Source organism: Protopterus annectens, chromosome 3.part1 (genome assembly GCF_019279795.1).
Source record: "Protopterus annectens isolate FY-2018-M chromosome 3.part1, PAN1.0, whole genome shotgun sequence".
NCBI classification, from domain to species: Eukaryota; Metazoa; Chordata; order Ceratodontiformes; family Protopteridae; genus Protopterus; species Protopterus annectens.
This window is the reverse complement of record NC_056732.1, coordinates 48236363-48260478: the sequence shown is the minus strand read 5'-3', so window position 1 is coordinate 48260478 and position 24116 is coordinate 48236363. Positions and strand designations below refer to the sequence as shown.

General features: G+C 42.9%; 1 protein-coding gene across 4 annotated transcripts in view; it reads right to left on the bottom strand.

The window, feature by feature from the left end:
- The window catches only part of VIRMA (vir like m6A methyltransferase associated), a 1734630-nt gene that overhangs the window by 1549764 nt on the left and 160750 nt on the right, over window positions 1–24116 (bottom strand). For all 4 annotated transcript variants that reach the window (XM_044066546.1, XM_044066545.1, XM_044066547.1 and 1 more), the window contains exon 2: window positions 15408–15523. In XM_044066546.1, coding sequence (XP_043922481.1) covers window positions 15408–15523 — 116 coding nt within the window. The remainder of the gene's footprint in view (window positions 1–15407; window positions 15524–24116) is intronic.

The window sequence follows — 24116 nt, the reverse complement described above, 5'->3', positions numbered from 1 at the left end:
AATCAGGCCGACTGAGGGCAACCTGCCAGCAGATTACCCAAATGTAATGACTGCAACAGTGAAACACGAAGAACATCTAAGCTCTCCTTGGTCTGAATCAGAAATCTGAGGAGAAAACCCCAAATCCATCTATGCATCTTCCTGTTCAGATTCAGAACCTCGAATATCTTCAGGAAGAGAGGAATCCTTTCTTTTACCAGAAAGTACTTTACAAGAAGGATCAATGGTCTTAATTAAATCCTGAGCCAGTCCCAGTAAACTACTCCTATTCAAAGAAATTTGAGAAGAAGAAGATACATGCTTGGTTTTCTGTTTCTCTCTGACATAAAAAATGGAGCCAATCATGTTACTAATAGCAGCAGCTGCTTTTACAGAGATGGGCACAGCATTCTGACACAATGGGGAAACCTTCCCTGCTCCCTCTCAAAGGACCAGCAAAAGTTGCTCTCCCTTTCCCACCAAAGAGACAGCTGCAAAGGACATGGCTACCCCTGGTCTACAGTGGCTGTAGGTGATCCACAAGAGGGATCAGGGGTAGAAGACAAGTGTCTGAGGTGCACTGTGACAGAGCTAGCCTGTTCTGGTGGCAAAGGCTGTTTTGCTTAAGTTTTTCCTTTCATGGGTGGAAGGACCAACCACGGAACGTGTAGACTCTTCCATGGGCAAGCCAAAAATGGTGCCCCTTTCCCTGGGAAAACAGCAGCAAATGCCAGTAAAACTACCAGTCCACAAAAGTTACTTTGACAAAACAAACAGTAAAATGCACTTTAAAACACTATGGCAGCCCCACTATGGAAAAATAAACACTTCCTCCACAGAAAATAAATTTTCAGTGCTCCATTAAAAACATGTTAACAGTCTTAAGACAGATGTTAAAAACACCACTCCTAGCTTTAAAATAACTTTCCTGAAGAGGAAAGTGATAAAACATCAAAAAAATTTAAGAAAATTGAAGTGTTTTTCCATCAATGGGAACTTATTTGCCCAAGAAAAGAAAAGCACAAGCCAACTGTTGATCCTCAAAAGCCTCAGATCAGCACAGTCTTCAATGGCAGTAAAGACCTAAAGGGCTTTACACCCAAACTTGTCTTAGTCAGTTCAAGTTGACTAGCAGACTACAGTTCAGGCACGTGGAAGGTGCCCTATAGCTTTGAAAGCTAACCAGCTATTACATCCTTGGCAGGATATAAACCATATACCCAAGTCTACTGCTGCAGTGATCAAAATGAAAAACATCTGCTGGCTGCCTTGAGAGCATCCACTAAGGCTGCTAGAGCAGGGGGAATAGCCACTAGTTGAAGTGAATGTGTCTGTAATAACTCACAGTGCCTTTTGTTGGGTCTCTGACATTTGTTTTTGCTTCCACTTAAATAAGTATTTTATAATGCCAATAGTGTCAGAAAAAGAAAATTCTTCAGCTAGGAAATTTGAGGAATTGGACGAAATGTTTCAAAATCTCTGGAGCACAAACCTGTGGAGAATAATCCAGGCCAATCTTGGATTCTGTATCAGAATCTGAGGGAGAGATTCAATTTTTTCTTTTAGAAATCTGTACGGACTCTAAACGGTGGTGGTGCTGCGGTAGCGTTGTCGCCTAACAGTAAGACGTCCTGTTCGATTCTCAGCTAGAGTGTCTTCTGTGTGGAGACATGCGTGAATGGACGTACCTTTGTTGAAGGTTGTGCGTCAGAGCTGGCAACTCGGCACGTAAAAATCTACTTTCAATCATTAGCAGATCGGAGTTCCACTGTGGCGACCCCTAACCGGGAAAAGCCGAAAGACACAACTCCTCCTCTAAACGCTTTAAATAAACCCTTTGCAAAGGCAAACAAATCATATTTTGCTCCCTTTACTGAAGCGGACACAGGAGAAAAAAGCACGCCTCAGTGTGTTTCCACTTCCTGGGAGTATCTGATGAAAGCAGCATTCAGATGCATGTCATCGCCTAGGGAATCCAGCTCCTCAACACGGCCCTGTAGGAGAATAATAATTATTTATTTTATACTTGTTGACTGAGGAGTCCGGCTGGCCACAAAGGCCCTTTTTCAGCACAGGCCAGGGAAGAAAAGCTCCAGTACATGCAGTACAAAAAATCTTTTAAGCTGAACAATATCAATGTTGGGCAGAATGCAATTAAAATAAAGTGTAAAACGTCAAAACAGATGATAAAGTAACTATACATACAGTAGTAAGACTTCTTATACTAATTATATTCTATACAGATGTAATTAAATAACTATGCAGTACGACAGATGTCACAATACAGAGCACAGAATTATTTACAAAGAGTGGAGAGCAAAGATTGATTTAATTATGAGAATAAAAATGAAATGAGTAGTAAAAAAAAAAAAAAGAGTTATGAAAAGGACAGGTAGAATGTGGCGTGTGTGAAAACACAGTGCCCAGTCTCACCTCCAGTGGTGATGAGACTGGTACTCCCTGCCTGAAGCAGATGTACGAGCGGCCCTGGAGGATATGCTTTCTGTTGTTGCTACTAATCAAGTGGAAATGTATATTTACTACCTTTACATATTGTCGTTGTGAAACTTAACCATACTTGCCTTGCTTTGTGCTAACTATTGTTTCTCTCCACTACTTTGTCTCTCTTTCTCCTTAAGTTACCCTGTTCTTCTTGTGCTTCCAGCACTAGTCTCTAGGAACCTAAGGACCTTCTCCAAATACCAGCGGGCTCACCTCACAGCCTTAATTCCCTGCACCCTCTCTCAAGGAAACAAGAAAAGTATGTTTGTTGTCTAATTCCTGCCAGAAATACTTTCAGCCATTTTACCATTGCTATAGGTGTCAAAGCACGTTCTGAGCCAGGACAGCCAGCAGCCTTTACCCTCCCTCTCTTTATAGTACCTTAACACCCTCTCCCCTGTATCCTCCACAGTAACTCCCTTTCCTAGCACTCACTTTTCCCCAGTTTTAATCCAGCGAACTCACTCTCATATCAACCTGCAATATAAGACCTGTCCTCTAGGTGGCACTCCTACTCCCATTCTCATGCTTATCCCCCAGTTTTTTTTAATTACTTATCTTATTTTCTGTAATCCCAGACCTGCTTTTTAGTTCCTTACATTTCACAGTTTACTATACTGTCTACTACTACTGTTTCTAGGTTCTCTTATCACTGTTTTTACCCACTTCGGACTTATCCAACTCACCTTCTGTAGCCAGGACTGCTGATCGTTTCTTCTCTATCTGCTTCCTTACCTGTCTCTATCCGCTCCGTTCGCCCTGCGGGCTCACTACGCTCCCTTCCCTACCCCCAATTCCCACCCACCCCAGGGGTCCTACTCATACTTACTAACCACACCCTTCCTCCACACATTACTCTCGGGATCTTTCCTATTGGTCAACTACTCCCACTTCTACCTTCTCTAACCACTCCCCTTATTTCCTACCACATACCTCTCCTCCCCTCATTCACAACTACTATACTTCCATACCTTCAATAACACAACTAATATCATATCCATCCCAATGGATAAAGTACATGCCACTGCTCATTTCCAACTACTTCTCTTACTTAAACTGCTTCCACCTATCACTTATGTCTACATACTCTCCTCCTACAAACACCCATTAGGTTCATATATTCAATACCCAGATAAGCAAACCAACTCTCCTTCACTACACATCCTCTTTGTCCATGATAACATACCACCACCCAGCTATCTGCTAGCTAAATATCACAGAATACTCCACATTAAATACAACAATCTCAATCCCAAGAGATCCCTACTCCTAAACAGCAGACTCCCAAATCCAATCCATCTCAAACAACTCCCCGCATTAAAAGATGGAGACATTTACCCAAACCCAGGCCCATCAACAACTCCTAACTCTTGCCCCAACACCAACCAATCCACTAATTATTCCATTACTAAACCATATAACTCACTCCTTTTAGCCCATCTCAATATTCGTAGCATTAACAATAAAATTGCTCAACTCCATGCTCTCTTAGAAGTCTACTTCTTTGACATTCTCTGCTCAACAGAAACATGGCTAAAACCTGTAACCAAAGACAATGAAATTATCCCACCAGGATATAATATCCTGCGACTCGACCATGTAGCCAAAAAGGGTGGGGGCGTTGCTATTATATTCAAATCTGGATTTCACTTAACCATTTATGACTATAAACCATCTCTTAATACCAATGCTGAAATTCTCATATCCAAACTTCAACTTAATGCCAAATTCATCTATATTTTCTGTATCCACCTACCCCCCCAGTAATAAACTATACCACCATGGAAAATATCCTTTGCTGGCTATCTCAACACCTGCCCCAAGAAACCATAATCCTTGGCGATGCAAACATCGATTGGAATTGCTGTAGCAGCAGCCACCCTACCACCTACATCAGCCTTTATGTTTTTTCTCAAACCATTACCTCCCCCACCAGGATAAACAAACATTACAAGAAAGAAAGCACATTAGACTGGATTCTGATAAATAACCATACTCAAATATATGAATCTAGAAACCCTCCCTGATGACATAAGTGACCACTCACTTACCTACATCATCAGGCATAAAACCTATGCTCCTATTCCTACCACTGTTAAGAATATCAGATCCAAAAAGAACTTTAACCCTGATCTCTTCCAAAGGGAACTAAGAGCATGCAATTGGTCTCCCTTAAGACTCCCTCTGGAAGAATCTGTTAAATACTTTAATTCTAACTTTAATTCTAACTTCTTAGCCATTCTGGATCATCATGCACCTACCCACTCAAATCAGAAGACCAAATCTACCCCATGGCTTTCTAAAGAAAACAAACAAAATCCATCTCAGAAATAAATACTGGGCCAAATGGAGAATGACTAAAAACCCTGTAGACCAACAAAATTTCCGACAACTAGGAAATAACACTAAGAAAGCTATACTGTCCAATAAAAGAAACTACTACCTTCAATTTCAGAAGGCTAACCATAAAAACCCACAAAAATTCTGGCCATGCATTAACCAATTACTACATCGAGGTCAATCCATTACACCAAACCCACAAAACACAGACCAGGAAAATCCCATGCATACTGCCAATGCCTTCAATACCTTTTTCACTGATGCTATCCAAATACTAGCCAGTCAGTTATCCCCTAATAACTTCAATTTACCTACCTATAACAAAACCCCACCCCCTCCATTCAGTCTCCAACAAGTCCCAACAACCTATATTCTTGCTCTAATCCAAACACTGAAACCAGGCTCTCCTTCAGCAGACCAACTACCTGCTGAATATCTGCAGAAATCTGCCAAGTCAACTGCTTACCCCCATCTCCATTTTGATCAATAGAACTATTAGCGAAGGTCACATCACTAGCATCTGGAAAGTCTCCCATATCACCCCCTTCATAAAGGTGGAAACTCCACCGAATTCTCCAACTACAGTCCCATAGCCCTTCTTTCTCCTTTGGCAAAGATCATGGAAAATGCATCCATAGGCAATTGCTAAACCACCTAATCCAAAATAACATACTTTCTAGCTGTCAACATGGTTTCAGACCTTCCCATAGCACTACCACTGCCCTCCTTTCCTTTACAGACTGTATTAACAAAAACCGTAACTGTAATATGCTTTCCTCTGCACTATTTATCGATCTGTCCAAAGCATTCGACATGGAATGAAATTCTTATTGATATCCTCAAATATCTGTCCTTAGATGCACTCTCAATTAAATGGTCCCAATCCTACTTACATAAAAGACAACAGGTTGTGCTTTGGCACAACACCATCTACCCACCTACCAATTAAACTCGGTGTCCCTCAGGGGTCGATATTAGGTCCTCTCCTGTTCTCCATATTTATCAATGACCTTCATCTACCAATCCCCCATGCTACTTGCACACAATACGCAGATGACTCCACACTTATATGCTCAGCCACAACCACCTCTGAACTTCACTCACTTACCCAAAAAGTATTTAACATAGTTGAACAATGGTTCACTCTCCGTTGTCTTCTCTTGAACCCCAAGAAAACAAAACTCCTCCTTTTCAATCCTACTCATAAGTCCTCTCCCATAGATTTCTCAGTTACATCCACTAATGGTACCATTATATCACCTGACCCAACTACCAAGCTACTTGGTATTACCATTGACAACAACCTCAACCTTGACTTTCACATCAACAACACTATAAAATCTGTCAACAAAAAACTTGGCTCTCTCTACAGAATTAAACCATTCCTATCTCTCTACAGAATTAAACCATTCCTATCACCTATAGCTAGAACTACTATTGCGCCCACTCATCTGATCTCTACACTCCTCTATGCCGCACCCACTTTCACTAATCTATCTAAGAACAACCTCAATAAATTAGAAACCTCCTATAACAACATAGCCAGATTTGCTACTAGCAGCCCATTTAGGACTCACCATTGCTTTAATTTAAAGCAGCTAGAATGGTTGGAACTACAGAATCTACTTAAATACACCAACTAATCATTATCCATACGACTTTTTATCAACCCTCTGATACTCCTATTCTATCTAACATTATCACCTCCTATATAAATCTGAAGCCCTTACATTCATCTCAGAAACTTCTAGTTAACACGTCTAAATCTAACAGGGCTGGGGATTCTCTCTTCTCTAATACTGTGGGAAAATTCTGGAATCTCCTACCCAGTGACCTTTCCTCACCTTCCTCTATATTACTCTTCAAAAACAGACCAACTTTTCCTTAGAACAACACTGGTTACGCCCTTGCACTAAACCTGACTAGTTATCTATTCCATCTAAAATACGCTCTGCCTACCATATTCTTTTCATTAACTCTTCTATCTTCCTTACTAGCAATTTCTTTCACCTTTACGCTCTTTCATTATTTCTATCCCATTGGTTACTTATTTCAAAATACTCACTATTACTATAACTAAACATTACACTGCCTCTTTTTTATTATGTACTGTACTTGTATGTTTTTAACGTGTATGCCTCCTTTTTTCATTATGTACTGTATCTATATGTTGATTTGAAACATGCATTTTACACTGTATTGATTTCTGTCCTCTCTGAAAATTTCTGTATTAGCCAGAAATGCCCTTGTATATACAACTGATGTTATTTTTGATATTTGCTGTTTTTTTTTTTTTTTTTTATCTGTGTGTCATGGAGCTTATCTCCCTGGGCCTCTACTGAAAACGGACATATATCCAGTTAGAGTAGCCCGGTCAACAAATGTAAAATAGAATAGATAAAAATATGCCCACATCTCAGCTATTAGTGGCTTCCCAAGGAACAACACCAGAGGAGTAAAGAGAACCCAAAGAACAAACAGAGCTCCAAATTGGCCATAGTGCAGTCGTCCACTAAAGGACGAGACAAGGAGGAAGCTGGAGTGGAAACAAAAGCCTCCCTGACCCATTTTTTTTTTTTCTTGATTATAGGAATACTCCTATAGAGCGATTCAATCTCTCATCAGCTGAAATAATGATGGGCAGAATGTTAAAAGCACATTACTTAATGTCAATTACATTGCAAACACAAAGTTAAGGAAATGGTGGAAAGCAGTCTGAAGAGTCATTAATACTACTGCGAAGAAATTTCAGAAAACTACCAGTTTTACAGAATGGAAACAAAATCCAAAAATGGCGAAATGTCTACAGTAGTTGGTAACCTCTGTTGTTCATAGGAAGAAAAGCTGTAGAGAAGAATTTACAGACTTCTGAGCAAGGCAAATGTCAAAAATGAAGCGTCAAAAAGATGCATTCGTAACAGTGAAAACTGATACAAGTACAGACAGAAGAACAGATTGTGTGAAAACTCTTGAGAGCTGCATAGAGGAAGAGAAAGAGACTGAAAGTTGCAGTTCAGCATATGGTTGTCCCACAGGTCAGACATCCACTACCAAAAGTTTATTTATTTTTATTTATTTTGCATTTGTTGACCAGGATAGTCTGACAGTAGTCTGAGCATGTTCATTTTCAGCGGAGGCCCGGGGAGAACAGTTCCAAGGGTAAGCAGATACAGCATTACATAATACCAGCATTACATATTACAGACTATTTACAGAGATTACATAAGTAAGCAAGTTAAACAAGTTCCACAGGTTAGAGTTAATCCCGAGCGTAAATAAGGATTAAATTAAATTACACAGTAAAATGGTTAACTTTTAGTTATGTACTTACCATAACTTTAGATGTATGGGATCCATCTCGCCTACATTCTCTACAGATGGGTTCGGAGCCGATCCTCGGCTCCGACTCAGCCGCTATACAATAGAACGCAGTCTCTCATTGGCTGAGTTACCTCATGTCCCAGGATGCACCACTACTGCTTCCCCAGATCTCATTTGTCTGCACACATGCTCACAGAAACAGACTATTGTTATAACATTCTCAGGTCTTTCAAGAGAGGAAAGAAGTTCAATTTCGGATCGTCCGGTCTCTCCTGGTCTACGAGGCAGGGGGAAGGAGGGTGGGTTATTAGGAATGTAGGCGAGATGGATCCCATACATCTAAAGTTATGGTAAGTACATAACTAAAAGATGTAATGTGATCCTATCTCGCCTACATTCTCTACAGATGGGACAGCGTCCCTAGCACCTAATTCCTGGGTGGCTCACTGGAAAACACTCCTGAGAACCGTGGAACCGAAGGAAGCTCGACCCCTAGATGCCATATCCAATTTGTAGTGAGAAATAAAGGTGTGTGAAGAAGACCACGTAGCAGCCGCACAAATGTCACTAATAGAGAGCTTGGAATGAAAGGCTGCCGAAGTGGCCATAGCCCTAGTAGAATGAGCTTTCGCTGGAACTATAAGCTCCTTATTTGAAATGAGATAAATATGATTGATGCAGTCCCTGATCCACTTGGCAATAGTGACTTTTGTGACGGCTTTGCCTAATCTACTATCCGAAAAGGACACAAACATTTGTTCTGATTTTCGTGCTTGGTGTGTCCTATCCAAATAGAAACGTAATTGTCTGTGTACGTCCAAGCTGTGAAAGGTATATTCAGCTCTGTTCGAATACTTAGGGAAGAAGACCGGTAGTTCCAGTGATTGTTGTAAACAAAAGTTAGAACAAACCTTTGGTATAAAGGATGGGTTTGGTCTAAGAGATACTCTATCCTTGTGAAATACCAGGTATGGTGGTTTGACACATAGGGCTTGAAGTTCTGAAACTCGCCTGGCTGATGTAATAGCAACTAGAAGAGCAGTCTTCCAAGAAAGAAATTTTAGATCACAGGTTGCTGCCGGCTCAAAGGGAGATGAGGTTAATGCACCTAACACCACGTTAAGGTCCCACGGAGGTGCAGGTTGAGATATAGGGGGTCGTAGAAGCCAAGCTCCTTTAATAAAGGCTTTGCACAACTTGTTGCTCATTAAAGGTGGTTCTACGCTCTCATGAAAATTGGAAATAGCCGCCAATTGCACTTTGATGGTAGACACTGAGCAACCTTGGTTGAATAGGGAAGCTAAAAACTTCAGTACCTCTGACACCGAGGCTGTCATAGGGTCTAATCCTCGAGTTGGGCCCAAATAGCAAACCTCTTCCATTTATTGCTATATATCTTTTAGTAGAAGTCTTGTGGGCAAGACAAAATATGCATGACTTCAGGGGCGAAAGAATGGCTCCTAACTATGGTTGGAAGAGGAGTAGCCAAGCTGCTAACTTCAATGAATGGAGGGACTGATGGAGCTATCCTGACTGATGCGTCAAAAGGTCCGGAACTTGGTCCAGGAACCAGGGACCCTCCAATGCATATTTGTGAAGAAAGGGGAACCAGACTTGACGAGGCCAGTATGGGGCGATTAGTATCATTTTGCTTCCCAAGCGAATCGCCTTCTGAATCACCTTGGGGAGAAGGGGAACCGGTGGAAAGGCGTATAGCAGACCAGGGGGCCAAACGTGGACTACAGCGTCCTTGGGGATCTCCCCCGGAACTGGGGTGAGTGAAGAAGTGCTGGCATTTCGCGTTGAGGGGACTTGCGAAGAGATCGCAACAAGGAACTCCCCATCTCGTGAAAATCTGCGCTACCACTCTGTCGTTCAAGGACCACTCGTGAGGGGAGAGAATAGTTCTGCTCAGTCTGTCGGCTATCACTTTGGATTTCCCCGGAATGTGCGTTGCCACTAGGAAACGCTTGGTAGCAATCGCCCAATCCCATACCTTCATGGCTTCTCTGCAAAGGGGGTAGGACCTGGTCCCTCCTTGCTTGTTTAAGTACCAGACTACAGACATGTTGTCGGACTGAATGGCAATCGTACCCTGGGGGAGGTGATCGTGCAGTGCTTGCAACGCTAAAAGCACCGCCCTCATCTCCAGGATATTGATGTGGAGAAGACTCTCGTCGGAGTGCCACGTGCCTTGGACCGACCTGTCCAGATAATGTCCCCCCCACCCTGTCTGGGAGGCGTCCGTAGTCAACATGGCAGAGGGGAGTGGGGGAACGAAGGGTCGCCCTAGATTCAGGTTGGAGGAAAGAAGCCACCAACGAAGATCCTGTTTCCACGTCTCTGTGATCAATATGTGGTGACTGAGGGGAAGGTCTTGATAAGACCACTGGACTGAAAGGAGCCACTGAGTATCCTCATGTGCAACCTTGCCAAGGGGACCAGAAGAATGGTGGCTGCCATGGAGCCCAACAGCTGCAGGACCATCCTCGCTGGAGCACGACGTCTGAGGAGCAATGCCTGAACCTGAAACTGGAGTGTTACTATCCTTTCCGCAGGGAGATAGACTCACATCTGCCTTGAGTCTATTTCTGCACCAATAAACAGAATACGCTGAGATGGCAGCAATACAGATTTTGACCAATTGAAGGTGATTCCTAAGGAGTTGCCTAGTGTGATAGTGGCTGCTAGATTTTCCAAGAGTAGATGCCTGGAGGTGGCAGTTAGGAGCCAGTCGTCTAGGTATGGAAACACCTGGAATCCTAGACTTCTCAGGTGAGCAGTCACCACCGCCAAACATTTGGTGAACACCGTGGGGCTGTGGTGAGACAAAGGGCAGTGCTCGGAACTGGAAATGACTGTCTCCTAGGCTGAAGCGTAAGTGTCTTCGACGCCTGATCTATCAGAATGTGATAGTAGGCGTCTTTGAGATCTATGGAGCACATCCAAACACCTTTCTCCAAAAGCGGAAGAATGGATTGCAAAGTGACCATCCGGAATTTGGACTTTTTCACAAATCGGTTTAATTTGCTGAGATCCAAAATGGGTCTCAAGTCCCCGGTCTTTTTTGGTACCAAAAAGAATCTTGAGTAAGTCCCTGATCCGGCCTGGTCTGCGGGGACAGGTTGGATGACCCCTTTTTGAAGCAGCTTTGATATTTCGCTGGCTGCATGATCCCGTTGACTGGGTGGCGGGTCCGGGATTCTTTGGACTGGTGGGGGGGGTTGAGAAAAGGGAATGGTGTAACCTCCGGCGATGATTCGAAGCACCCATTGGTCCTGAGTGATATTTTCCCAGGCCTTTAGGTGTCTCGAAAAACGACCCCCGACTGGCTCCAGAGCTGCACAGTCGGGTACTCCTTCAGGGATGCTGGAAGGAGGAGGAGCCAGTGTTGCGGGGGCCTCCGCCGCCTCTGGGACGGCGTCTCCCTGAAAAATTTCCCCCTCCTCTGCCTCTAGAAGGGGAATCGCTCTGCTGTGACGAGTAAGGCTTTTGAGACTTACGGAACCACATTTTCCCCCCTCTTCGAGCCTTGGGGTAAGGTCTGAAGGGAGTGGAAAACCGGGCCCCTACGGCAGTTAAAGTCTTACCCTCCTGTTCGCAGCAAGTCAATGTGTCCTTTACCTTGGGTCCAAACAATGAGGACCCATCAAAGGGGGCATCGGCAAAGGAAGACTTAAAGGCCTCCGCAAAGTGACACAGGCGTAGCCAGGCTTGTCTCCGTAGAGCAACACCTGTTCCAGCCGCTCTGCTCGCTCCTTCGGCTGCATAAGAAATGAGCCTCATGGACGAGTTGGATAATGAGGACAGGGTAGCCAACTGTGAGTTAACCGTCTGGGCCAACTGCTCAGATAAGTTACCAGAGAGGGTATCCGAAAGCTCCTTGACCAGATCCCTCTGCAGTCTGGTGAAATGTGTCAAGTAGTTCAGAGACCTTAATGTAAAGGCCGCTGAAGAAAGGGTACGCTTGCCGTACCGATCCATGCTCCTAGACTCTTTATTAGGAGGATGGACGGACGTTGAAGCCTCTGCCACATCTTGCTGGGTGGCAGATGCCACCACCATGGCATCTACAGCCACGCCTTTCGAGAGAAAGTCCTTATCCGGGGGAGCCAAAAGAAATTTATTGGGCGAGCTGGCACCGGTTCAACAGAATCCGGGTGTTCCCACGCCCTTCGAGAGATCAAATCCAGAAGCTCATCGAAGGGCGGAGACACTCAGGAGGCGGAGGGCTGAGCCCCGAAGGCCTTGAGGAAAACCAACTCCTCAGCAGAAGGGGGTTGGACTGCCAGTCGCCTCGTTGCTTAAGGATCTCCAAGATGTCCGCAAAGGAGACATCATCCAAGGACTACTTGGGGGACCCCTCCGCATCATCGAGGTCGGTATCCGAGGTGAGAGACTCATCAGGGGAGTCTACGTGTTTCCTCTTACACTGTTTCTTCCTCGGAGGTTCCTCCGAAAGCGTTTCGGAGGGACCTCCAGGAAGAAGGGAACCCCCAATGGGGGTAACCTCAGGCCCAGGGGCTCCGCTGTCGTGAGACAGGGGGATTGCAAAGGCGCCAGTCTCCATGCCAAGGGAAGGTGGTGGTGAGATGGTAGAAGTGGCCACAGAGGATTTGGCCAAGGCACTCCTCATGGCCTCGAAGGCGGGACCCCCAGAGTCCTGGGATGGTTCAACCCCCGAGGTCATAACAGCAGTCGGAACCCCCGCAGCCGACGCACCGAGAGGGAGGCTCGGAACCGAAAGGATCGGTCCCGAAGCGTCCCCCCCGGGGCCGACAGAGGAGGTCCGCGTACCGAACCCCGACCCAAAGGACGGGGTTGGAGTTAGGGTCGGAACCGACCCGATAACCTCCACCGGCTCCACCAACACCGACTCCAACGGCGCCGAGGCTGCTGGAGGAGGAATCGAGATAACAGGATGGGAGATCGGCTCTGGAGCCGACTGGGCTGGAGCCGAGATCAACTTTGCAAACACTGGAGACTGAAAAAGCCTTTGAAGCACCCTGTCTAAATCCGAATCGGACATCCTCAACGACCGAGAAGAGACCGACCGGGTCCGAGTCGACTTCGCCGGCTCCGAAAGACTGGGGGACCGGCTCCGTATAGGTTCGAGAAGTATCGGCGCCGAGGGAGATTCCACTACCACTGCAATTTCCCTCGGAGCCGATGTGGACTTCGGCACCGAAGGGGAAGAGTCTGAGCGGGCAACCCCTATCGGCTCCGAAGGCAGTGGAGCAGATGGAGATGACTCGCCTCTCGACGCCCGAGCTCTCGACTCCGAAGCCAGAGGAGTCGAAGCTGGAGACATCGAGGCAGACCGTTCCGACCTCGGCTCCGAAGTCCGTGGAGCCGACGGAGAAGCCTGCCGCGACTTTTTTGCTGCCGGATCCGACGGGCTGGTCGGAGCCGAAGACTTTTTCTTCCTCGAAGGTGAAGAAGAAGAAGATAGGGCTTCCTCAAAGGAAGGGGTAATAAGCCCTTTCAAAATCAACTTATTTTTCCTCACTTGGAGGACGCGAGAGGAAAAGGCGTGGCAAACGCTACAGGATTCTTGGAGATGCTTCGGGCCCAAACAGTAAACACATAAAGAATGGTCGTCCGTAATGGACATTTTATAGCTACATTTAGAACATTTTTTAAATCCTGATGGTCTATGTTCCTTCGACATGGCTATATTAACAACAAACACACTGCCAAAACAAAATTCACACAAGACAGCCTAGACTCTAACTAAAACGCCTAGGATAGGGCTAGGCCCCTCTAACTTAAACGGTACCATTTAATTACCACAAAAAAACACAATTTTACCACAAGAATATATCAATACACAATCACACAACAATAAGTAGCTGTTAAAACAGCTTTTGGGTAAGTTTTGACAAAAAATTAGACAGAAAAATTTCTGACCAAGAGATACTTAGCTCAGCTAAGTCCGAGACCACGTCTATGCTTTGAGAAGCGGCAAACGAGATCTGGGGAAGCAGTAGTGGTGCATCCTGGGACATGAGGTAACTCAGCCAATAAGAGACTGCGTTCTATTGTATAGCGGCCGAGTCGGAGCCGAGGATCGGCTCCGAACCCATCTGTAGAGAATGTAGGCGAGATAGGATCACATTACATCAGATTTTTACACATTCTAGAAAGAGTTAGCCTGGCTTTAGACAGTGACATAAGTCCTTTTAAATTCTTCAACTTTGGTACACCGTTTAAAAAAACACACAAAAAAGATAAACAGAACTAATTTACAGTTAAAACATTATATTCCAAATGCTGGAAATGTTTTGAGTAAAAATAAATCTAATTTTTGATATAAATGATCAATGCAATGCAATAGATACTAATTAGGTGTCTGCATGTATATTAAAATGCAGTTACAGAAAGTAGTTCTCTGCCTTTAAATGTGTATTCCAAATGTATACTGCATTATGGAATCTGGTAACACACCCACTGTAATTAGCTAAATCGCAAGATCTTAACTGTCAATTACTAGCACATAAAAGGGAGCAGCATATAGGGTTAGATTCAGGAAGTTAGTTCTTCATATAGAGGGTCATCCAAAAAGATGGTGTCGAAGCATGGTGTGAGAGGGGGTCCAGCTGGGGCTAACCTGTGAGTTACACCTTGTGGAACTACCTCCTTTTACAGCTAAAATGTTATGCTTGGGAGAGGACTGCAGCCTTGTATTTTTCTTTTAACTAAAAGACAGCTTGTGCCCTGGACACTTACGAAGGGACGGTTGGCTTTAACTTTGAAACTGCAAATCTAATTGGGCTAACATTTTAGTTTGCAAATTATTGAACAAACAAGTATTTTACACATCTTCCATCCAGTATCTTTTTGCAACTTATACTGTGATAGATATATCTTAAAAATGTAATATATAAGAGAGTACATAGCTTTAAGGTGAAAAATGTAGTTAGAGTGACTTGAATGTCATGTGGTATACAGACTTTCTGGAGAATTCAGCTGGAATAGAGAGTTCATGGAGGTCAGGCCATATATGTTTGTGCATTCACAATTTTTTTTATTGTACCTAGCTGCAAACCATGCAAAAAGAAAATCAGACAATCTCTCATTCGCTTCAATAGCAACAAAGTAAAATAATTTTAATTACCCAAAATACACACTACCAATGAATCAAGGGAGTTAACAGACAGTTGGAGAGCACATTACAACAGTGATTTTAAACTTGATATGTCTCTCATAATTTAATTGTTGCTTTCATACAGTAGTAAAGTATATTCCCAAGGTTCTGGACTTACCCATATGCCCTAGGTTCGGGAATTCCATTGTGGGCCCTCACTCCTGGGGGTATGACACGGACTTCATTTACGATAACAACACATGGAAAACGAACTACATCTACATTTGTATTCTGCTGTAAAAAGAAAAACAGTAATATTTAATTAAACTTCAAGGACCTTGCAGTTTTCTCTAGCAAAATACTCATGACGATAATGCATACTTTCTCACCAACCTCCAGTGAAACATTCAATTTATTCCATATTTGTTATTAATATCTTGCTACTAGTCAAAGACCATGGGAACAAATCCTTCCACAGTTAACATAATGCCAACAATATCAACATGAGCGTGATACCCGATACCACTAGTATGCAGGCTGCACCCATGAACGATGGCAAACACGAGTCCCTGGGCTTAGTACATCATGTTGGAATACTTAAAAGGTGACAAGAGTTCCAATTTATATATGTATCCACACACACACACACACACACACACACACAAAAAGTGTACGCACCCCTGTTAAAATGCCAGGTTTTTGTGATATAAAAAAATCAGACCACAATATATCATTTCAAAACTTTTCCCACCTTTAATGTGACCTATAACCTGTACAATTCAATTGAACAAACAAATCTGTTAGGGGAATAAATATAAAAACATAAAAAATGTACTATAAGCTGGTTGCATAAGTGTGCATACCCTTAAACTAATAATGATTTAATTACAGCACTGAGTCTTCTTGAGAGTGTATCAGCATGGCACAACTAGACTTGGCAATATTTGCCCACTCTTCCTTGCAAAAGTGCTCCAAATCTGTCAGATTACAAGGGCATCTCTTGTGCACAACCGTCTTCAGGTCACCCCACAAATTTTCTACTGGATTCAAGTCTGGGCTCTGGCTGGGCCATTCCAAAACTTTAATTTTCTTCTGGTGAAGCCATTTCTTTGTTGATTTGGAAGTATGCTTGGGGTCATTGTGTTGAAACGTGAAATTCCGCTTCATCATTCTAGCAGACGTGTGAAGGTTTTGGGCCGAAAGAGACTGGTATATGGAACTGTTTATAATTCCCTCCACCTTGACTAAAGCTCCGGTTCCAGCTGAAGAAACGCCACCCCAAAGCATGATACTGCCACCACCATGCTTCACCGTGGGGATGGTGTCCTTTTGGTGATGCGAAGTGCTGGTCTTGCACCAAATGTACCTTTTGGAATTGTGGCCCAAAAGTTCAACCTTGGTCTCATCAGACCATAAAAATTTTCCAACATGCTTTTGGGAGACTATGTATTCTTTTGCAAATTTTAGCCAGGCATGGATGTTTGCCTGTGTAAGAAAAGGCTTCAGTCTTGCAACCCTCCCCCATAGTCTAGCCATATTGAGAATACGAGAGAGTATTGTCACATGTAATACAAAACCAGTACTTGCCAGAAACTGCTGCAGCTCCTTCAGTGTTGCTGTAGGTGTCATGGCAGCCTCCCTGACTGGTTTTCGCCTTGTCTTTTTGTCAATTTTGGAGGGACGTCCAGTTCTTTGCAATGTCACTGTTGCCCCATATTTTCTCCACTTTTTGATGACTGTCTTCACTGTGTTCCATGGTACATCCAATGCTGTGGAAATTTTTTTTCTACCCTTCTCCTGACTGATACCTTTCAACAATGAGATCCCTTTAATGCTTTGTAAGCTCTCTGCGTACCATGGCTTTTGCTATAGCAGGCAACTGAGTAAATGTCAGGAAAATCTTACTAGGACAGCAGAACTTTATTTGGGATTAATCAGAGTCTCTTTAATTGATGGCAGGTGTGTACCCAAGAAGATTGAATGATTATTAATAATTAAATCCAAAGGTGCTTCAAAGTATATTAGTTTAAGGGTGTGCACACTTATGCAACCAGCATATTGTACATTTTTTATTTTTTATATTTTTCCCCTAACAAATTGTACAGGTTATAGGTCACATTACAGGTGGGAAAAGTTTTGAAATGATGTGTGTGTGTGTGTGTGTGTGTGTGTGTGTGTGTGTGTGTGTGTGTGTGTGTGTGTGTGTGTGTGTGTATATATATATATAGATTATATATATATATATATATATATATATATATATATATATATATATAGATAGATATATATATATATATATATATATATATATATATATATATATATATAAAAACAACACATACACACACTTTTTTTTAACCAAACCTCCTCCACTCATGTTGCATCTTGTGAAAATGTAAATTTCTTATTCATAAAGGTGCCAGGGATGTTCTACATGCCCTTTGGAGTTCCTCAGGATTGCCGATGGAAGACTGCATACAATGGGTGTGAGGTTGCATGGTCTCCTGGGTAAGCTCACAGGACCACCAAAGCTGCAACATATACTACCAGCAATCCAGCAAAGGTCTCCAGTCTTTATCTGAAGGTTCCTGCTGTTTGAGCCACTTTTGTATGGCTCATTCCCCATCCCCCAGCGGGCTCAGCTACACCACTATCCTCCCACTCCTGCCACCCTCTGATGCTAAGCTGCTACTCACTTCAGGGTTAGCAACAGCACAGACAATTGCCCCAAGCCCTGTGCCAGAGGGCAGATTTATAACATCCGGTTTGCTGCAGTAGTGTAGATGGACTTCACAAGCAACAGCTACAATACAGAGAAAAATACACAGCTAATCCAAAGGAGGACTTCAAGTCAAAAGATTCAGCATTACAGCCAATCCTTAAAAGCTTTTAAACTTTGCTGATCCAGTTATTCTATTTCACATAATTACAAATAAGGGACCATTCAGACCCTGGAGAAGAGTCGCATTACAACACAACTCTCATTCATAACACCCACAGATACTGCCCACGCACAGTAACATTACCCACCTACCTTTTTCTTTCCTTCAACCAGTATATTTTACTTACTCCACCTCCCTTTCTTACATTCACACACCTTGTATAGCTACGTAAGGCATATGATGAAATGAGGCAGAAACACTGCATCTTCAGACATCAGCATGAAAACAACTACACCAATAAACTAAATGTATATGGCCAGTGGCATATAAAAGAAAGGGGCATTTTTGTAGGGGAAAGCCAACTGCACATCCCTTTTACCCCCACCTCTGCACACACCACCACAGAGAAAGTGCAACCACCACAGAATGGACAAGTGTTCCTGCTGACCCTTCTTCAATATCCCACAAGTACAGCTGTGTTAAGATTTTACCCAGACAGAGGTCTTTCTTTTCACTGTTGCAGTATTCTTGACAATAGACATTCTTTTCAATAGGGATCCCCTGTCAAGGGTGGCCAGATGTCCAGTCAGTATACCAAAGCCTTTAGATTTCTTTAAGGTATGCCGTACATCATACGTATACTCCCTGCATATAGAATAGGGCATAAAGGTGACGTCCGGATGTACCATCCTAAAAACTGAGAGCCCAATTAAGAACACCAGTCTAAGGAAATAAAGAGGTAACCAGTACATCCAGAAGAGAAAAGAACCAGGGGGAGGAAGGACGGAGAAACTACTGCAACAGTGAAGAGAAGGACAGCTACAGTTGTAAGATTTTACACAACTGTACTATGTCATTCTATACCACTGTTGCATTATTCATTACAATAGGGAGTGTGTAAAAGCTTAAGAAGGAGACAGAGAGGAGGATGGACCACCAGAGCTGTCTAGGAACCCATGTAAAATGGTCCTAGCAAATCCAGCTCTAGCTATGGATATCAAACCGGACTTGTATGCTTAGTAAATGTATGCAGAGAAGTCCAGGTAGCTGCCTCAAGAATACAGTTAGTATCCAAGCCCTTGAAAAAAGCACCAGAAGAAGCCATAGTCCTTGTACAATGAGCCTTAACAGAAGAAAGGCTCTTTCCATGGAAGGCATAACAAAAAGAAATGCCTTTAGAAATCCAAGCAATATTTTGCTTGGAAATAGCCAATCCTAAGGATCTAGGATGAAAAGAAACGGAGAGCTGATCAGATTTATGAAAAGTCTTAGTCTTATCCAAATAAAACCGGAGTTGTACATTAAAGTGTGCAAAGCCTTCGCACTAGCAGCTTGTGCAGAGGGGCAAATGACTAGGCCGATTAAGAGACAACTCATGCAGCACTTTGGGCATAAAAGAAGGATTAGTATGAAGGAACACCCCATCCTTGGGGAACACTAAAAAAAGAAGGACAAGTCATAAGGGCTTGCAGCTCAGACACCCGTCTGGCAAGAGTAAGGACTAACAAAAGAACAATGCTGTAAGGAAGCTGAAACTGCAGGCTCAAAAGGAGCCTGTGTCGACTTCAAAGATGGCTGCACATTGAGTAACAGCTTAACTCTAGCTCTCTCTGTGTGAAAACAGAAACTCAGAGAAGGCCAGTAAACATTTGTGTTTATGTGTAAATTTCAGTAATTGGCTAATAAGTGTACTGAATGGATGCCAGGAAAAAAAAAAGAAATACAGAGCACCTGGAAAAAATCAACTACAAAAAGGGAGTGAGAAACACTGACTGGAGAAAGTTCTCAGCTGTTCAGCAAAAAGCAATGCAACCTCCAGACATGACTTCCAGTAACAACTGCACACAGACCTGGTTAAAATAAAATTCTGATAAAGTATACTGACACAAACAACAAAAGGCTAGAAAACTGGAAGAAGCTTTAACAGCTATTTAGATGAGGTGATAAAGCTGCAAAACTCAGAGGATGAAATGAAGAAAAGGCTAGCTGAATACGAGACTGCTTAGGAAGAGATTATTTCAAAAAATAATAGAATTAGAGAACACAGCATATAGGGAAATCCTGAGGTTTTCAGCTATACCAAAGAAGATGAAGAAACAGACTGCATTAATTTTATGAAAGCACAAATAAACAACTGGACTAGTATTCCACATCAGGAGTTGTTAGTTGACTGGACACTGTGTGCATGTCTCCAAATCTGGTTATGAGAAAGCAACCTAGATCTTTAACAGTAAAGGTGCAATTCTACCAGCAGGAGTGGATTCTGACAAAACTGGCAGAAGGACAAATTACTAAAAGTGGGAGACAGCAAAGTGTTTATGGAGACCACCAGACAGATGAGTAAAATGACTCCACTATTCAGTGAACGCAGAGATGCAGGTGTGAGATTCAAACCAATTTACCCAGCTGTCTTCAAGGTATTCTTCCAAATGACTCCACTATTCAGGGAATGCTGAGATGCAGGTGTGAGATTCAAACCGATTCACCCAGCTGTCTTCAAGGTATTCTTCCCTAGATGGACAAAATCATTTTTCTGGTTAAGTACATGCCAAGTAAGAAATACAAATTTTGTCCAACAAAGAGAGCTGTGAAACAGAGAGACTGTACCTGTGAAACCTTTTCCACTGTTTCAACGGAAAATGTTGGAGTGAAGTTAGGAAGCATGAGACTTGACAGAAGAATCAGGAGTACATTGGGAATGAAGCAGGGACAGGATCTTTGAGAGGGAGATGAAGAGTAATAAAACCAGCAACAATGTGTGATTAAAAAGCAGTAATTACATCTGTGGAATATGACAGAACCTGAAAATATAGCACTTTTTCAGAAATTGTTGGACTTGGGGGAGCTCTAAAGTATATGCCCTACTTCATGTCATTGTTCTTCTTCTTTCGGCTTTTCCTGGTAAGGGGTCGCCCCAACCGAACTCCAGTCTGCTAATGATTGGCAGTAGATTTTTACGGTGCCATGGTACCAGCTCTATGCTCAACCTTCAACGAAGGCACACCCATTCACACATCCTTCGAATGCCACTCAACCGTGGGGAGGACATGCAGACTCCACACAAAAGGCGCTCCAGCCGAGACTCGAATGGGAGAACCTCTTGCTGTGAGGCGACAACGCTACCGCTGCACCACCGCGGCATGTCATTAATGTTTGGAAAAATGGTTTGGGGAGGGTAAGAAAGTTAAAGTAAAGAACATGTTTTCTTAATAGTACTATTTTTGTAGTGTATGGTTTTCTTTCGATACTATAAAGTAAAGTTTTATCAGGTACTTTAAGTTTAACGGGGATTTTAAGCAAGTGCTGCCGTTCTTTTCCTTTCTACCTTCTCTCTTTCTTCTTCTTCAGTTTTAAGAAATGTAGGCACTGCAATATAAAAAAAGCTGGTTAAAAGTGCGAGACAAAAAAAACAAATTCATTTTTTTAAATTTGTTTCCCAGGAAATTCTGACTGGACATGGGTCTTTTTTTCAGCGAAGGCCCGGGGAGAAAAACTCCACAAGTAAAAATAAGTAAAAGATACAGAAGTTTGAGTTTACAGTAATGAACATGACATAAAACAGGGCAAATAGGTCCATTGTAACTGAGTTTAGAGTAAAGAACACCAATAAAAGTAACCTCAAAACAAAGAGCACACCAAATCCACAATGGAATAAGCCGGAACCAGACGAAAAATGTGAATGTAACTTCTTAAGTAAAAAATCAACTTTTTTATTGTTTTTTGAGCCGTACGGGCTGGTTGTTAATTGTTATTAAAGAAGATACACTTCAACTTTTGAACTGTGTGGTTTTCGAGCCGAACGGGCTGGTTGGATTTTTACTTAAGTTACATTCACATTTTTCGTCTGGTTCCGGCTTATTCCATTGTGGACTTGGTGTGTTCTTAGAGTAAAGAACAAAATATACAATAAATACACAACAAATTGAAGAATCAAAATAAAGAAACAAGTAATTAAGCTGAAAAAAGCAAGTTGTGCTTACGGTCTAATATGCTCAGTAGCATATAATAAAAATCAAAACTATATTATTTGGGATAGGAGACTTATTAGTCAGGATTGGAGCAAGGAAAGAGCCAGTGCATTTTAGGCGAGACATGAGTGCAGTTTTGAATTGACTGCTGGACGGTAACTTTGTTATGGGGGGGTGATAGTTTGCATATGGAACAGGAGAGAATACAGCTTCTCCTGCGGAGTTTTTGAGTTTGGTGGCAAGTAGATTTTTGCTGTTGGAGCGTAGGGGTATAGAGGAACAGTATGGTTGGAGAAGGTTTTTAAGTGATGGGATTTTATGAGGATGGTTTACTAGTTTGTGGACAAATAAGAGCTGATTCAGGTGAAGAAGTGTGGGAGTTCACGTCGGTCTAGTTCCCGAAGTGGGTTACAGTGGTGGCTTTAGTAGGATGCGCCCGTTCCAAATTGTGCAATTTTATTGTAGCAGGTTTCGAGCCTGTTTAGGTCAGACTGTCTAAGGTTGGCAAGTATAGAAGCATAAAGTGGAGATTAGTTGGGAATTGGCAATAGAAGTTCTGGTTGCCTTGGCTAGGTATTGTTTGTTGCTATATAGTGCCCCAGGTTGTTTACATACTTTTTTCATGATAACAGATATGTGGAAGTCAAATTTGAGACTGTTGTCAATCTCCACACAAAGAAGTTTGGTGTGATCTGATGGGGAGATGATGGTATTGTCTTTGGCAAGAATGTTAAAGTGGGTGGAAGTTTGGTTAGATTTGGAGGGTTGGAAGATAAGGAGTTTGGTCTTGTTAGGAATGAGTAGAAGTTGGGCACTGGATATCCAGCTTTCTACTGATGTGAATGACTCGTGTGATTCTTTTGAAGTTCTGATATAGTAGGGGCACAGAAGAGGTTGGAGTCCTCTGCATACTGTATGAGTGAAGCATGCTTGGTGGAGGTAGTTGTTTGTGAATAGGGAAAATTGTAGGGGGTCAAGGATGGAGCCTTGGGGGACACTGAGACTAACGGGAAGACGAGGACATGGGTGATGTTGCCAAACAACTAATTGTTGTTGGTCGATCAGATAGCTGTGAAACCAGCTGGTGGCTGAGTGAGAAAAGGAAAGATTAATGAGAACAGAGAGTAGTATTTTGTGTGATACCATGTCAAAATCCTTTGATAGATCCAGAAATAGTGGTGGAGAACAAGCCATTGTTTTTATGATTAAGGATAGCACTGGTGAGGCTTGAAGCCATGTTCGGTTTTGGAGAGGAGACTGTTAGCTAGGAGGTACAGTTTTAACACCCGAGAGTTAATGCACTTCTCAAGGATCTTGAAGAGTGGGGAAAGGATGGCGATGGGGCGGTAATTGGAAAGGTTAGTGGAGGAGCCTCCTTTGTGAAGAGGAATGATGTGTGAAATTTTCCACAGAGAAGGTACATAGCTTCCCGATATGGAGCGGCTAATTAATATGGAAACTGGATATGCTAGCGTGTCAGCTGCTATTTTTAGATATGCTGACGGAAGGTGGTCAGCTGCGAGTTTTGTGGGAAGTTTTGTCAAAAGTCTTTTTATACAGGAGGTGGGTACTGTGCAGAAGGCAAAAAGGGGGTGGAGATTTAGGGTTGGGAGTGGAAGTGGATGAGGGGTGGCGTTGTTAGGCTAGGGAATAGAATGGTTTCAGTGAAGTGTTTGTGGAAAGAGTCAGCAATACTACTGGAGGAGGAGGGGATGGTAGGTGTGGGGGGAGGGTGTCCACTTTACCTGGGTGGAGTATGGAGTTTATTGTAGACCAGAATTGCTTAGGGTTGTGATGGGAGTAGGTTAGGGTGGTCTGACAGTAAAGGGCTTTATCTGTTTTTATTTGCTTTTTGACCTTACTGCACAATTCAAGGAAAGAATGCCTAGCGGAGGGGGATTTTGTCAGTCGCCAGCGTTCCCAAGCTTTATCTCCAATTTTCATTAGTCCCCACGTGTTTTTTGAAGCCAATGGAGCTTTTAGTTCTGACTCTGGTGTACCTAGGAGAGTGTGGGTGTTTAGGATGTTGAGGAAGAT